This window comes from Cydia splendana, chromosome 18, assembly GCF_910591565.1.
Source record: "Cydia splendana chromosome 18, ilCydSple1.2, whole genome shotgun sequence".
Lineage (NCBI taxonomy): Eukaryota > Metazoa > Arthropoda > Insecta > Lepidoptera > Tortricidae > Cydia > Cydia splendana.
The window spans coordinates 2,624,048-2,642,467 of NC_085977.1; the positions used below are offsets into that span (position 1 = coordinate 2,624,048).

Below are 18,420 nucleotides of genomic sequence, written 5' to 3' on the forward strand. Positions count from 1 at the left end.
CGTATTTTTACTTTTTATCTTAGTCAAACGATTTTTTTCATGTGAAACAGAATTAATACGGGAGAAATATATGTTTATTTAAGAACAATTAGCCGCAATGGCCAACATTGTCACCTTCGTCCATGACAGGAAAAATTACATCGAATAACACACAACTAGTTACCTAGTCTTATTATACTCGTCCAAGTCACTACGTTAATTTACATCTAACAATGACTTTAATAAGGTTTTTTACCCCATAGCTCAGTACTTAGTCCATCGCTTTCACCCAATAACCTAATTCATTTTAGATACCATCAACTCTCAATAGCCCTTACACCCTGACGGGTGCTGCCTCTGAGTGCGTCCCATGACATGGGCAAGGGCAGCATCCGCTCTCTGTACCCCTTACATTTCATTAAAGTGTCAAAAGGGCCTCTACGTGTTGGCTTCGGGTCCGCGCACGCCTCCAAAAGGTCCGGAACTTTAAAGACTTTAATAACAATAATAACTTCCATCGTCACTATCCTACTGTTATCCCAACTTTTCATCTTGATGCACTTAGAGAGTTGAGGACGCTCTGCACCCTAATCTCAAAAACTGACGCAAGCACTAAATTTTACGAAAGCGTCTACCATCTGACCATCAAACGCAAATAAGAAATTAGGTACCTATTCCGATTTCCAATAACTTTATGTAATAAAATTTCAACAGACGTAAAATTATTCCTGTCACAAGGTACTAAAACGATCGAACATTTGTGGCTGACTCGGACCTAGGCAATCCAAACCACCTGCGCGCATAATGCACATTGCGATGCAGTTTCTGATAGTACATAGCCAACATGCATATGCCGGTTTTGAAAGAGACAGAGATACCGTAGGAACAGAGTTCTTAAACCTATGTAGTTTTAGGAAATAAAAAAAAATCTTCTGCTCCCGAAAATTAGGGATATTAAATTCGCCAACTTTAGTGTAACAGTGTTGAATGATTCACGGCTAGTTTGACGCACCCGCTATCTTCAGTTAGAGCGGTTTCGCACTACGTCCGATCCGAATCCGATCCGAATCCGTGAAAATATGGTCCGTAGTAGCCGTAGAACTATTTCTATGGTAAGTTACGCACCGCACACGTTGAATGACGGTAACAAATCGGATGACGGAGATCGGATCTAGTGCGTAACTTACCATAGAAATAGTTCTACGGCTACTACGGAGCATATTTTCACGGGTTCGGATCGGATTCGGATCGGACGTAGTGCGAAACCGCTCTTACCCGTGAACAAGATGCATGTAACTGCGTCGAAATATCGGGTGCTCGAAAACAATAAGTAGGTACAAAAGGTAATCACGGTCCCTATCCCGGTCGAAATAAGTGTGGTCAATTTTAGTTGTACTTTTAACCTGCATCAAAAGTATAAATTATCCTTAACTTTCGGGAACAACGACACTTTATACAACGACGAAACAATTTGCACTACTTCGAATCCACCTCCCATTAAAGGTTTTTTTAAATAATTGGATGTTACCCAAAAATCACTTGTATCTTGTATATATTTCCGCAATGATTTCATGGCCGGTGTTAAAAAAATATATAGTCTCTCAAGCCATTCCCGTCAGTAGAAAGAAGCGGCAAATTAAAAAAAATTAGGCGCGAAGGGTTATTATTCCATAGAAAATTTGAAGTCCGCGCCTTTTTCTACTGACGAAGTTGTTTGACAGAGTATATTAAACAACCCTATTTGAAAGGTATTTTAATGATGAGCGAACGATAAATAAAAATACTATGAACAATATAATTATTTCACTTAAAGACTTTTTGCCGTTCCTTTGTTTTGCGAAACAGGGTCAAAGTTTAATAGCTACGACTTAAAATGTAACAAAGAACGTTCAAAACGCTTTTAAAGGTCTACAATGGTTCGTGATCCCTTTCATAAAGCCAAAGGTATCATTAATGTTGGTAGCGGAAGCCTTGGCACAGTCACCATTGATGAGACAGTACGAATAATAAATAAATAAGGTAAGGTGGGGTAATGCTGACACCGGGGATAAAACTATCACTTGTATAGAATCCTCATACTGTTTGTCTTGCCCGGAGCAAAATAAACTATGTTAGTCTTACCCAACCTTACCTTAAACATTATGGGACAACCTATACAAATCGATTTAGTCCCACAGTAAGCTCAATAAGGCTTGTATTATGGGTACTAGACGACGATACATATAATACATAGATAAATACCAAAATACCTACATGTAAACACCTAATAGTCGACAAGTTCAAAATGGTGAAAAATAGACATACTGCACCTAAAAATACGTTTGATACCTCATTGGATTCGACATAATGTCTAGAAAAAATGACTTCGAAGCGTTTAGGTTCAAGTTTATCAATTCCTCAGTTAATACCTTAATTCAACAAAGTTTATCTAACACAAAAATCTTAAACAAAATTAAACAAAAACCTAGATCACACATCTACACAAAAGCGTTGAAATTATCTTATTTTGCATTACTGGTTTTAAACTGTTCACTGTGTTAAAGTGTCTGGAACGCTACAATTTGGCGCGTTTACGTTCTGCGAAGAAATCGACGAAATTAAAACGATAAAAACGCTTTTGTTTTACTTCATTATACAATCGTCATTTACATTGGAAATGTTGAGAGTAACTAAATGTTTCTTAAGTAATTTCATGTCTGGGTCATTTTTTATTTTGTTGTGTTTTTTAGGGTTCCGTACCCAAAGGGGAAAAACGGGACCCTATTACTAAGCCTCCGCTGTCTGTCTGTCCGTCTGTCTATCTGTCCGTCCGTCTGTCTGTCTGTCACCAGGCTGTATCTCATGAACCGTGATAGACAGTTGAAATATTCACAGATTATGTACTTCTGTTGCCGCTATAATAACATATATCTACTAAAAACAGAATATAATAAATATTCAAGTGGGGCTCCCATACAACGTGATTTTTGCCATTTTTGCGTAATGGTACGTAACCCTTCGTGCGCGAGTCCGACTCGCACATGGCCGGTTTTTATTTTATTTTGTTGTCGTTTTTCATATTGATACAATTTGGTGAATATATAGAGTGCTCTATTCTGTACAACATAGCACAATTTCACCCTATATCATACTAAATCTTCCACTGAGTTAGGAAAATGTATGGAATTTTCGTAACACAACGGAAATTTACATTAATATTTTTGTTCCATATCGGGGCATAACCCAACCATAACCCAATTTTAACAATGTAGTTTTTTATGTGGAAGGTGAATAAAATGTATTTTAAAAACCCGTAGGGGTCGGATCAAAAACTAAGTAATTAAGTCCGACTCACGCTTGACTGCACTGAGGTTTTCCGGTAAAGAACTATTTTGTGTATTTTTTTTCAAAATTATGACCCAGTAGTTGCGGAGATAAAGGGGGGGGGGGGGGTGGTCAGACAAACAGACGCACGAGTGATCATATAAGGGTTCCGTTTTTTCCTTTTGAGGTACGGCCTCAACGCCAGTAAAACAATATAAAAGGAACATTCTGCAGGCTGTGTGGTTTATAGGTACACTAAAATTTGTGTTATGTTATGTAAATGACTAAGGAAATATTTCAATCGCTTTACGGCTTTTTTTAATAACTTCAGGCACGATATTATTACCTTCAGCTAAATGGATTCGTGTCATGTAGCACTAAACAAATTAAATAATAAGTTTTTTATATCAATATTTCACCTTACCCGTAGTTGTTCAGTTTCAGATCGTTTAATACGGTGTACACGTACATGTCAAAAACATACAAAATAAAATATAAGAATACACACACACCTAAAACTAATTAAACCCAAACTACAGACACGTAATAGAACATAAAATATTATTAAACTAGCGACCCGCCCTGGCTTCGCACGGGTTAACAAATTATACACCTGAAACTTCCCCGAGAATCACTCTATTGATAGGTGAAAATCGAATGAAAATCCGTTCAGTAGTCTTTGAATTTATCGCGAACAAACACACAAACAGACAGACGCGGCGGGGGACTTTGTTTTATAAGGTGTAGTGATATTCAAATTAATAATTACTTATTTGTAATTTTCATAAGAGTATTTAAAATGTTACCTCTCCCTAGAATGTGTTCGAAATAAAGTATACTGATACTGTTTTTGAATTTTAAGTGTTACTGGAGTTTTATAGATCTACAAAAAATCACAACCAAAATACAAAACTAGGTGTAAGTTCCAAACTTAAATCAAAAGGGAAAATATCTCAACGTAACTGTTAGTTCCCGAAGCACCTACATTTCTATTTCAACTCCACATCGGCTATTACAGCCAGAATCCCATCGCAGTTTGCCCGTAAGTCCGCGGCGTGAGGCCCAATTGCCGATTGGCGGACGAACGATGCCTTTAACCGTTAGGGTGCGATATGGAGCTGACAGCGACGAGCGACAGCGATGAGCGGCAAACGGCAAATTATATTGTAGGTGCCTAGTAGTTATTCTATACGTTGGTACATATGTAATACTCGTAGGATGCTAGAAGGCGCCGCGCAGAGAGCGACAAGGGGCTTTTAACCTCAAATGTACATTTAAAGTGTCAAAAATAAAACGATTCCGTGCTTGTACATAAGTAAGAGTGCTCAGTTACATATTTTGATAAGACTGATTGCAAGTCTGATAAGAATAGAAATGCAAGGTTAATTAATGTTTAAATAGATGATATATAGGTTGACTCACACTAGACCGGACCGTGTCCGGGCCGAGGCGTCCGACATCTCATTTTCTATAACTGCTGATTGGTGATCACGTGGTGGTTTCCATAGAAAACGAAGCTCCGGAAGCTCCGGCGCGGCCCCGGCCCGGTCTAGTGTGAGTCATCCTTAACTCAGTATAAAGTCATTTCCCAAACATCTGATATTTATAGTTAACTCCACACGCAACTCCACATCAGCTATTACAGACAGAAATCCCATTTCTATTTGTTCGTAAGTCCGCAGCTTCAAGCAAGTTTCAGCTTTAGATGATATATTAGAATTTATAGTCAACATTTGTAACACTCAAGAAGGTTGCAATTTTTTTTCCTTTGTCACTATCTGCTTTGGTTGCAGATGTTTTCATTTTTGTATTATTATTCGCTTACACTGTGACAGCTTGAAATCGAATGCACAAATAAGCTCCATTATCCTCTCTCTTTGCCGCTAAACGCTTCTCTCCTCGCTAAAACCATAGCCTTACCCGAGCTTATAGCCAGTATTTCCATTCCATACACGTTGTGCGAAGGGAAGCCTCGCAACGATTCCGCTGTCAAATATTTTGGAGATATATCGGGTTTCTTGGCAACATTTCCTTTGTTATCTACAAAGGAAATGTTTGTTGTAAATTCAGGCGATTGCTACTTGGCAAGGAAACGTGTTATCGAGCGAAAATGCTAAAAAGAGTTTTATTATTAATGCATTCTCGGTCGACAGGCTTTTCAATCTAAAATATTGAACGTACCGCATAACAATTTATCTGGAATTAAAAACGATACGATTTTGTGATATCTCCCTGGACCTTCTTGTGGTATCTGTTTAATTTGAGAACGAATTATTAAGAGTCACAGGAAGCCACACTTTTGGCGGCGGCTCCGTGCCTTTGGTATGCTTAGGAGCAGATCTGCTCCATATATATTCAAATTAAACATGAAGTTGTCATGATCGCTATGTAAATGGCAATTTTTCGACAGGAGCATACGAAAGGTTAAGCACTCGTAAATAATGATATCAAAATTCACTGCATCAGTCAATAATAGCCTTCTTCCGCAAGAATGACCACCGCCAAAAGGGCACACCGTCAATTTTCTCTAATAAAGTCCCCACAGTAACGCGGCACGTGAACGTCTTTACAGCCCTTTATTCAAATCAGAGTCCTTCGCACTGACCCGGACTCCGCTTTGAATAAAAAGATTTGTTCTGGTTCGGTAATGGGACACGGAACTTTTCGTGCTTGTCCCTGTTTTATCGATGTATAACAACACGAGTACATACAGAAGTAGTATTTAAGATTTAAGTAGCCCTCAGCTGACGGTCTTTCCACCGCGATGCGACCGGCTAACAATTGTTTTTATTCGCAATAGCGTCTAAACTATCATTTTTTTTAAATAAGGTAAGTACCCCCATTAACGAGGGGGTTAAGCAACTTTTACAAAGACAGCCAAAAATGAAGCATAATCAGGCTCTGTATGAACAAAGACATATTTTTTTATGATAGTTTGTACATCGAAATTTATATTTCAATCGTTTTTGGACTTGTTTTGGCCAGTTATATATAAAAAAATAATTATTAAACCTAAAACGTCGAAATCGCCTATTACCGTGGTAATTGATCATTGCTAGCCAAATACCGCGGATAAGGGTTCCTTTTTACGAGGGTAGATAAACCCATCGCATTTTTAGTTCCTTCTTTATATACCTACTTATATTTATTTGACAATAGTAGTTAAATAAATAGTAGGTATTCTATTTAATTAGATTTCCAATCATAAGATTCAATTAATACTTTTTTTGGTTTTTCTATAAGGAAAAATAAGAGGATTTTTAGTAAAACATAATTATTGAAGTGAATTCCTTTGAGTCTACTTACACCTACTAACTACACTTAGATAATAATATATATGTGGTCGTATCAAAAATACATGCTGTATATAGTGTATACAAGTATCTACATAAAACAACATAAAATAAGTAAATATGAGGGGACATCTTACACAGATCGACATAGCCCCAAACTATGCAAAGCTTCTACTATGGATACTAGGCGACGATATACATACTTACATAGATAAATACAAATTAATAAAATTAAAATAATAATTCAGTCTATATACATTCCATTGCTGGGCATACTTATATACCTACATAGAAAACACCCATGACTTAGGAACAAATAGATGTGTTCATCACACAAATAAATGCCCATCAACATTAAATTGATCCAATGATACAAGATATGTGAAATATTAAAATAAATTAATATTGCATGTACTGCATCTTTTATTAATAACACATAATCCAAACATAATTTTAAATTAATTAAAAGCTAAACATAAATATATATTTACAATAAACAACCTACTGAAACCCGTACCGTGCTGCCCCCGACGCAAAGGTGCCCATCACACTCGCTGCGTTGCCGCGTTGGATTGCGATTGTATGTTGGTGTATTATATGTTCTAATTAAAATAATACAATAGGTTTTATAATAATTATATTATGAACCTATTTATTTCCTACCAAAGTTGTAGGTGGGTCGGTATTGGGTTCCCATACATCTTATTACCGAGTGATGTCTTTTGTAACCATCGCTAAACGGTTTAATTCACATTATTGTAAAACTCATTTACGAGTAATAAAAATAAATAAAGATCACGTATATTTTGAACACAATTAAAATGAAACATACTAAATATTACTAAACATTGTATAAAACAGACTTGACAGCCATGCTTTTGTTTTTATATCAATATTTAAACAAGATTCTCATATAATGGTTTCTAAGGAAACCTCCAGTTAAGTGCTTAAAACTGTAGTCAAAATTAAGAGTTCTTGAATAGATTTCATACCACGTTAATAGTTCTTTAGCTTTATAGATGGTTAAATATTTCAATACCATCAAGAGTTAAGGAAATATGTATTAACATATGAATTTATAACCCTTCGAACAAAATATACTGTTTCCGCTATTACCGAGGTATACCTCGAAATTAGGAACCACACCAAAAAACGGAACCCAACACCGAGGTTTTTAATTTCCTGTTTTTTATTATTGATAAGCAAATATTTACAAATTGAGGATTTGGGAACCATAAATATCATAATTAAGAATTGATATAAAGTCTTAGTCTTTCTGTAATATTCACCATTACTATGAAAATCACTAAATAAAATACGGGTTTGCTTACTTGAGGTGTTGCGCGTTAGTATGGAGCATTCAAATCCTGCGCCCCAGATAAGTTAGTTTACGGTTTTCGAATTGTTTACTTTGTGTTTCTTTAATAGTGCTATACTTATTCGACAGTCAATATAGAAAGCTATATTTGTGTGTACTTAATTTTTAAAAAAGTCAATAGGCTTTCTTATAAAACGCCTTTTGGTACATACCGCGGTAATCAGTGCCGATTTTAATGGGCTCGTTAATAGGGGTACTTACCTTAGGGGATGGGATAATAGCAATGTCGCTGCAGTAATGTCGTAACTGTAATGCAGTTGCAATTGACACCCGAATGTCACCTTTAACACTTTCAGTGCCAAGCGCCCCATTTCCAATACAAAATGAACCCACCTATCGGATTCATGGCAATGCCTGTATAAAGCGAGTTTTACTGATACATCGACTCATCTCACAAAAATATGCACCAAACTTTGGCCCCTTAAAAGAACGGTTTAATTCCGCAGAACACTAAGCGCGGCATCGTTAATAAAAATTCGCGTTAACACTCGGGAAAGCGAGAAAAGCGCCTATAGAATTTCAGAGGAAAACCCGTGGAATTTCCACGTTCCCGGGAATTAAGAGCGCTTTATGCTTTCATTTTTATCTGGTTAAGTGTTTTCGCGGTGTTTATTTCTGCAGAGCGATGCTAGGCTTAAAAGATGGCGAAGATTTTTATCTAGAAATTATATTTGAAATTAGGTTTCTTATGTCGTTTTGAGTTTCGATCATATAAATGCATTTTGATGTTTCATTTTGACAACATTCTGAATAATCAATAGATCACTGATTTAAACTTTCACGATTATTAAACATTATCTACACAACGGGACTTAATCGCGTATTCAAGTTTTAAGATTTACCTCCGACGTTTCGAGGACGGCGTTGTCCCCGTGGTCTCGGAGAAGACTCAAAACTTAAATACGCGATAATCCCGTTGTGCAGTTTGATAATCAATAGATCGATTAAAAAAAAACCGGCCAAGTGCGAGTCGGACTCGCGTTCCAAGGGTTCCGTATATTACACAATTTTTAACAATCAGTGCCGGATTAAGATATGTTGATGCCCTAAGGATTTCTAGGTGCCCCCTCTCCCTCGGGTCATCAAGATTACATTGATTTTTTGGTAAATTGAGAGAAGTTCATTGCCGCGTTACAGCTGAGAATGGAAATCAGTCACATCATTTTATCACGAAAATTGACAGTGCCGCAGCAGTCATGTTGCAACAGAGTACCTAATGCTGTTGCAGTCGCCACCCGAATGTCCCCTTTATCATAGCTTAGAAAGTAATAAAAACGCAATATGATAGACAGTTGTAAATTTTTACTTTTAGTATGGAAATCAGTCACATCATTTTATCACGGAAGTTGACAGTACTGCAGCAGTAACGTTGCAACAGAGTATATAATGTTGCTGCAGTCGCCACCCGAATGTCACCTTTATTATACCTTATAAAGTTATTGAAAACGCGAGCGAAGCGAGCGCGAAAATTTTTCGATATACAAACGCAATTTTACTTTTAGTTCCAACCAGGCGCGAATCCAGGATTTCATACAGAGAAGGGATGGGACAGTTTTCTATCAGCCTAGCTTCGCAGAGGGCTCGATATTTCTTAGGCTTCGATATTCGAGGTTGTTTTCATGCATAAAATATGCAAGAAAGCAGAGCTTGGAATTGAATTGGCGAAGTGTGAGAAAGGCAGTAGGCCTAGCTGCGAAAGAGGAAAGCTTGGATTTGGATCCACGCCCAAGTGTAATTAAGGCAGAAGGCCTCGCATAAGACCTAACGCCGAACCGCAAAAGAGTGGGTTGAAATCGAATCTATGCATGTAATCACGACTCTTCTACTGCTACCGATTGTTTCCCAAAGAATTACGCGCCATTATTTTTGCAAATTAGCTTTTGGACAGCTAAAAAAAATCGTGTGGTAAAAACGATGTGTCTGTCCCTAATTTTAAAATTTGTTCACCTTTTTCAACCTGGCATTTTGGTGCCCCTCCTGAACGTGGTGCCCTAAGCACGTGCTTGTTTTGCTTATTGGTTACAAAGTCTTTATTAATTCAACCATTAAAGTCGACGAGTACAAAAAACTTTAAGCTAGCTCTCAATTTAACATTTTTTTTAAACATTATTTTTAATTTGACCTTACAATTACTCGTAAGTAGGTAAGACCGTTAAATATTTAAAATGATTATCTTATCAGAAAATTATCACCAATTACTCTAAGAAAACTACTACTCTAAGTAATCCGGCACTGTTAACAATGTATTTTTTATGTGAAACGTGAGTGAAATCTCTTTAAAAACTCCGTAGGGGTCGGATTAAAAACTGTAATTAAGTCCGACTCACGCTTGACTGTACATTTCTAATAGGTTTTCCTGTCATCTATAGGTATAGACCTATTTTATGTATTTTTTTTCAAAATTTTAGACCTAGTAGTTTCGGAGATAAGGGGGGGGGAATGGTCATTTTTTGCCTATTTTCTTGAATAACTTCTAAACTGTTGATTCGAAAATTATAAAAAAAAAATATTTGGATTCCTTACAATAAGCTCTTTCATTTGATATGTAACAGTATGTAGTTTGAAAATTTTTTTTTTCACTTTTTCATTTACCCCCCAAAAGTGGCCCCCATGTTTAAAATTCATTTGTTTACGTTACATGTCCGTATTCGGGTCACAAACTTACATATGTGTACCAAATTTCAACTTGATTGGTCCAGTAGTTCCGGAGAAAATCGGCTGTGACAGACGGACAGACAGACAGACAGACAGACAGACAGACAGACAGACAGACAGACGCACGAGTGATCCTATAAGGGTTCCGTTTTTTCCTTTTGAGGTACGGAACCCTAAAAATGAATACAGACCGTATTTTTTTATCAACATTTGGTACATATATTCAATACATTTCATTTCATTTATTATGGTTACATTAAGGTTACATGAAAGAGTCATGGCTCCATATTTGCTACAAACTGTCTATTAATCACATTAAAATTTAACCAGCTATAAAACAAGTTACAATGTATTTTAGTGGCAATAAAGAAACGATAGAGACCGGGAAGTGGTTTATTATTACGTTATTCTGATAGTTTATAGTTTCCTGCTGTACTTCGCTGAATATTGTACCTAGATCTTGCGTTTTAAGAGAAAGCTGATGGAAAAGATTATATGTAAACTAGCGACCCGCCCCGGCTTCGCACGGGTTAACAAATTATACACCTAAACCTTCCTCAAGAATCAGTCTATTGAATAGGTGAAAATCCGTTCAGTAGTTTTTGAGTTTATCGCGAACAAACACACAAACAGCGGCGGGGGACTTTGTTTTATAAGGTGTAGTAATGAATATACACAGACATATGTGAAAAAAGATAAGAAACAAATATGTCATAGTTTCAATTATTTGGGCCATTTTATTTAAAGTTGTCCCCTACACTTTTTTTCAAAATTGGGATTATTTATGTTATTTCTACTCAGAATCACGAGATCCTAATAGGAGAAAAAAAGTGTCCCAAGGTTTTTTTCCCATTCCGTTACCATTTTTCATAGACTTTGTACGGCGGTTTCGGAATGGAAAGATCGAAAAGTGTATGGAAATCTTGGGACACTTTTTTTCAAAAGAGCTCATGATTCTGAGTAGAAATAACATAAATAACACAATTTTGAAAAAAAAGTGTAGGGGACAACTTCAAATAAAATGGCCCATTTACGTGTCTATTGTTTCGGGCGTAGCGTAGTCTCTTCATAGGGATGCAATGCAGTAACTACTTATACTTAGACTAAATAGTGTTTAGTTTTAAGTTAATAAAATACATATGTATGTTAGTCTGTAAGGTATTTGTAATATGAGCCTTGTTGCCTGATTTAAATTTCTAAATAAATAAATAGGTACTCGTACACACACCACATATGGATTATAATCACTTGTGAAAATCGAATCACAATGTCAGTTTATGTGCAACCACTCACTGTAACCAGTCAGATGCATCGCTCCCCGTGCTAGCATACAAACTTCCATGAAATAAGTTTTTGGCAAAAATGACATTTTTGGTACAAGCTTTTATCGTTGACTGTTCTTTTCTTACGACAGACAACTAATACTCATCGAGACAATTCTAAAAACCCCTAACACAATTAGGTTGCGTTGTTTCATCACAGAGTTCCTATGGCCACCTCCTGTCTCCATCATCAGATCAGCTCGATGGTACCATAATATTGCATTGTCATCCAATTTATACATGCATGCAAAATTTCAGCTCAATCGGAAACCGGGAAGTGGGTCAAAATTAACTTGCAAGATTTGATTACAGACCGACAGAAAACGGGACAGGTGAAATTAAATAAAAGCTTGTAATATAAGTCAACTTATGCAGCCGAATGTACAGTCAGCAAAACTATTAGCTTAGCACCTCTGTATGCAAATTTGAACCATAAAATCCTGTCATCCTCTAGTACCCATCACTAGCAATGTACAAATTGCAGAACATTCCCAAAAAGTGGAAACGTTCTCGAGAATGTTCTCAGAACGTTCCTGCAACATGGAAATTATTGTTTAAACAATTGTCCAAAATCGTTGTAGTTACTTGGGAGGAATAGGTAAATATTTTGTTTCGACGACCGGTCTGGCCTAGTGGGTAGTGACCCTGCCTATAAAGCCGATGGTCCCGGGTTCGAATCCTGGTAAGGGCATTTATTTGTATGATGATACAGATATTTGTTCCTGAGTCATGGTTGTTTTCTATGTATTTAAGTATTTATATATTATATATATCGTTGTCTGAGTACCCACAACACAAGCCTTCTTGAGCTTACCGCGGCGGCTTAGTCAATTTGTGTTAAAATGTCCTATAATATATTATTTATAATATTTTTGTCCAAACCATATGCTCAAACAAAATTCTCGTTCTCGAGAACATTCTCAGAAGTTACCGAGAAATTCTCATGTGGAAAGTTTCGCAACTTTGGAAAGTTTTCGTGAGTGCATTGCTACCCATCACTGATATTGTTTCTCCATTAGAAACACGGCTTTAAAGAGATTAGAAACAACCCTATTTTCGTTTTACGGCTTATCCGTGTCTCTTTCATGCTCAACCGGATCCGAGTAATCGTTCGTGAAATATTTCATTTCAGAATTTTATTGGTATCTTGAACGGTATTCTAACAATAAAAATTAATGGAATTCAATTTTAATTTGTATATTTTTTTAATAGGATACAAGTAAACAACTTTTAAGCGCCACTTGCACCATCCCACTAACAGTGTCAAATTGTACTGGTGACCATGCTAACTCATGGTAACTGGAATGGTGCATGTGGCCCTAAATAATACTAGTGGCTCTGTGAGCTGTAGACCTCGCGAGCAGAGTTTAAAACTGAATAAATGTATGGTTCCGTTGTTTTGAAGAATTTAGAGAATCTAATTTGACCATAAAAACTTAACTATCAATTGCTTACAAAATTCGGGAATTGGTTTAGATATGCGACCTGTAGAGTAGAACATATGAACATACGAAACAATTTTTGGCTAACAGGCCAATTCAAACTTACACTGATATCAGAAAGACATCTAACTGATGTCATTTAGTTATCGTGCATTTCACTCGTTCTTGTCCGTACATGTATTGGCGCAAGCGAGACGCACGATGACTACTACATAACATGATAAAAATATCATCCCGATGTCAGTGTACGGTCGATGCCCCTTAAGTATACACGTCGCCATACTAATTGCATAGAAAAGTGGATAGAGTTAGACCAAGAAAAGTCTGCAGATATTTTGACAGCACACGCAGTGCCAATGTTATTTGTGCCAGTGTCAAAATCTCTGCAGACTTTTCTTGGTCTAACTCTACTTATGTCAGGAAATCAACATTACCTTTGAATTAACCTGTAAACTGCAACTAAGAAGCTTCGTGCGCGAGTGTGGCCCATAATTTCCGAAAATCATTTTTTCTTCGAGGCAATTACTCCGTTCTCATATTTTGCGTTGCCCATAATTTCCCGAAATCATTCATTCTCGGTAGCAATTACTCCGTTCCCATATTTTCCCAATGGTTTTCTTCCGCAATCGCCAATTTTTAATATTTTTAAATTAATCTTTTCACATACAACAAATATCAAAAACACTAAAATTAAAGCATAATCTAAAAAACTACAAGTAAAAAACCAAACGCTGTCAGCCAATAACTATAACCTACCTATCTCTGGGAGCAGATTCGTTTTTAGGGTCATCAAAAAAAAATAACCCTAACCTACCTATCTCTGGGAGCAGATTCGTTTTTAGGGTCATCAAAAAAAAATAACCCTAACCTACCTATTGGAAAAAATCCTGGTTATTTTTACCACTAGCATTAAAAAAAAGAGAAAATATGGAGATAGAGAATATTTAGTTAGTCAAAAAAAAAACCTACTGGTTATTTTAACTACTAGGATTAAAAAGAAAAGGGAATAAATTGAGAAAAGGAATATTTAGTTTATGAAAAAATGTACACGAAAAATTAAATAATAGCGAAGAAATTCCACTGGGAAAAAATGAGAACGGAGTAATTGCCTCGAAGAAAAAATGATTTGCGGAAATTATGGGCCATCCAAATTAAAAGGCTCAAAGTTAACATTATTGTTAGTTAGACTTTGAGCCCGGGAAAGCGCAACGTACGAGCAACCTACAGCTAGTTCCCTGAGCCCAAGGTCGACCACTACCCTAGGCAATGTTAACCCCTGCGATTTATGGATGGTGACCGCCCATGCTATAAACGTAAGTGGAAATTGACTCCTGGAACAGCCATGCCCTTGAACTAAAACCGCTAAAAAAATGTTCAAACAAAAACTCAAACGAATACGCTTACCTCGCGCTTCGCGCTCGCTTGATCAATCAGCAATACGATGTTTAAGTGCAAAAAATAAATAAAAAAATTGGCATTTACTGGGGAACGAACCGGGTACCTATCCCATATCCTTGCTTGTAAGCGTCTTTCCAACTGCGCTATGATAGCATTTAGATGAGCTGACGAAATTTGGTTACTTATTCTCGAGTAAGAAATTAAATATCTAATCTAAAGAGAATAAAGTGTATAGGGGACGTGCATGAACTATAGGGGGCAGCACAGGAGCCGTCAGATCTTTGGCGCGAAGCGTAGATGAGTAGTTTATGATTCCGATGTAGCCCACGAGATGGCAGAACCTACTATGCACAAGGAAACGTACTTACGAGAACGGTAGATGGTAGCACTTGCTTTGGCAATGTACATGTGCACATATGTTTCCGATTCAGGCCACAAGATGGCAGGTCCTCCAACGCGCACGGTCCCTATAGTGGGCGTGCGTGAACTATAGGGGGTAGCATAGGAGCCGTCAGATTTTTGGCGTGAGGCGTAAATGTGACGTTTATGCTTCCGATGTAGCCCACAAGATGATAGAACCTACTATGCATAAGGAAACGTACCTACAAGAACGGTAGATGGTAGAACTTGTTTTGGCAATGTACATGTTTCCGATTCAGGCCACAAGATGGCAGACCCTCCAACGCGCACGGTCCCTATATGTAGTAGAGGGTTATTGTCATACTAAATTTTGTAGTCACAGTAAATTTACTGCCATCTTTCGATACAGGATTAAAATGAAAATGAAAAAAAAATATCAATAAATGTATATATGTATGGATAAATGATTTCTTTTATTTTTAGAATGCCATATGATTTTGACCCATGTTCTTTTACTGATATGAGTAAAAATTGTTAAATATTAAATGGTGTCGCCATCTAGACGAGCATAGGCCAAAGGTATGGCGCCGTATATTCAAGAATCAAATTTTCTTTAAAGCGCAGAAAGCCATCATCTCTTGCAGAAAATAAACGAATGCGCTTAGCCCGCGCTTGATAAATAAAAAATACGATTTTTTTAATTTTTTCAAAATAAAAAAATAAAATAAAAAACAACAATTGATACAAAATTTCAGTATAAAAAAATACAAAAAGTTATGTAGCAGCATACAATTACTGGGGATGGAACCAGGGACCTCCCTATGCAAACAAAAAAGCGAACGTTTGCAAAATGCGCCATGATAGTTCTTACTAAAGCTGACGAAATTTAGCTACTCATTCTCAAGTAAAAACTAAATATCTAAATACCGCCGAAACCAGCGATACAAATTTTCTGAATTTTTGGCCATTTAATCTATAAACATATATCAAAAAGAAAAAACTCTTATGATATCGATACGACTATTTGTTTAGGCGCCAGGTATCACGACTTCGCCATTTTTTAAAATTTCCAAAAACCGGAGTGACAAAAAAATTTTATTTAGTCATAGAATCTGGTCACAAAATTTCATGAGAATCGGTTAAGAATTGCGACCTGTAGAGGAGAACATCCGGAAATACAAAACTAAATATCTAAATACCGCCTAAACCAGCGATAATTTTTTTCTGCATTTTTTGCTATTAACTCTGTAAACATGTCTCAAAAAGAAAAAACTCTTATGATATCGATACGACTATTTGTTTAGGCGCCAGGTATCACGACTCCGCCATTTTTAAAAATTTCCAAAAACCGGATTGACAAAAAAATTTTATTTAGTCATAAAATTCGGTCACAAAATTTCACGAGAATCGGTTAAGAATTGCGACCTGTAAAGGAGAACATCCGGACATACGAAAGCAAAATGCCCGAGTCAAAACGTAGACCTTCGCTTCGCTTCGGTCAATAAATAAATAAATTATAATAATATCAATATCCATTCAATAAGACATTTTTCAATCTGAATAGGGAGTATTACTGCAATGTTCTGCCGCCAGAGTGCAGCACTAATTTGTTTAGTAAACCATAGAGTAACTTATACATACAAGGCCTTAAACAGTTTTTTGACAAGTTTTCACTATGACATTGATGCACCAAGGCGCTTTGTTTACAGGTGACCTACCGCGAAAAGCGAAAATCGAAATAATTATCTTTATTTGCCTCTCTATCGATCGAATGCAAGGGTGATAGAGAGGCAGAAACCGAACTTTCGATTGTCGTGTTTCACGGTAGGCCATGTGATTGACCTAGTGACGCATGATGTGTCATTGATGATGTCAATGAGGATTGTTTACTGTATATGCTAGTGGTGCCACCTACGCAGAGTTTTGCCTAATATTCCCTTTTCTACCGCTGAGTTCTTTATTGTCTGCTACAAATAAAAATAATCTGAGTGACATAGACGAGTCTTGCACACAACACACAATCCGGTTAGAATCTTATTTCTGTGGGAAAAATACGACACGTCCTACGTCACTTTCTGACATTACACCTAGAGTTAGACCAAGAAAAGTCTTCGGCGATTCTGATAGCCCACGCAGTGCGAGTGTTACTTTATACGTCATAATTTCATAGACGTTTGACGTTTAAAATAACACTTGCACTGCGTGGGCTATCAATCGCTGCAGACCTTTCTTAGTCCTACCTAAACGATACACCCTGGTCACATCCCTCATAAAAATCTTTAGAAACCGTTGATGTCGTGCTAATAACACGACTGCTGGTTTGTACCTAAATATAGCCTGTCAAACAACTTTGTCAGTAGAAAAAGGCGCGAAATTCAATTATTCTATGGGACGATTGTCCCGCCTACATTTTTTAAATTTGCCGCGGTTTTCTACTGTTGGAAATGGCTTGACAGACTTTATGTGTTCGTTATTTGTTCATCTGTTTTTGTGTTGGAGATACGCTATTTTAGAGATTGAATGTGTGATTGTACTGTCACTGAACGTGTCTTAATATCGAAATTAGGTCCAAATTATTTAGAAGCCTAACAGCAAAACGATTACGACGTTTTTGATTTGTGTAATAAAGCGTAAACTAGCCGCAAAGTTTACGCTATTAGGCTGTCATTTAATGTATAATTTTAGGAACTCAGAATCGTATTTCCCGTGATTAAAATAAATAAATGAGTAATGTCTCTGTGTAAAAAAAAAGGTGTACAGATGTATTATATTCTATCGTATGTTCACGGAAACTTACGAACGTGTCTTGCTATTTCAGTCAGTCTCGGTACAAAAAGTACTGACATTGACTGAATATATAGCATGACAAATACTAACGTTTCCGAGATTCGATCGATCGAGATTCGTGCTTTATAGAGGTGCGTAAACATACCCAAACCTTAAAAAATCCTTAAAGATTATGATGCCTTATTTACTGCACACACTCCCTTAAAAATAAAGCCGTATATAGGCGTACTCTACTACTACTTAACACTTAATTCTCATTACAACTTCCACTCCAACTTTTATGTATCTATCTTCACCCATTAATAGATTTATTTCCTTCACAGATGATGACAAACCCGTCTACAACGAAGCTAACCACCTGGCGACATTGCCTGAGGAGGAAGCGGCAGTCGCCATGATGGGGCTGCCTCGGGCTGGTGACATTACCAGGGCGCAACTGAGGATTAAGGAGAGCAAAGAATTTAAGGTAAATCATTCAAAGGAATACCTATTAATAATTCATA

General features: G+C 36.8%; 1 protein-coding gene across 5 annotated transcripts in view; it reads left to right on the top strand.

Annotated features, from left to right (window-relative positions):
- LOC134799323 (sodium/calcium exchanger 3) overlaps positions 1-18,420 on the top strand; it is a 189,798-nt gene that overhangs the window by 161,898 nt on the left and 9,480 nt on the right. For 3 of the 5 annotated variants that reach the window (XM_063771711.1, XM_063771713.1, XM_063771714.1), the window contains one exon: positions 18,241-18,383. In XM_063771711.1, coding sequence (XP_063627781.1) covers positions 18,241-18,383 — 143 coding nt within the window. The remainder of the gene's footprint in view (positions 1-18,240; positions 18,384-18,420) is intronic. The other 2 variants (XM_063771712.1, XM_063771715.1) reach the window with 1 other exon arrangement.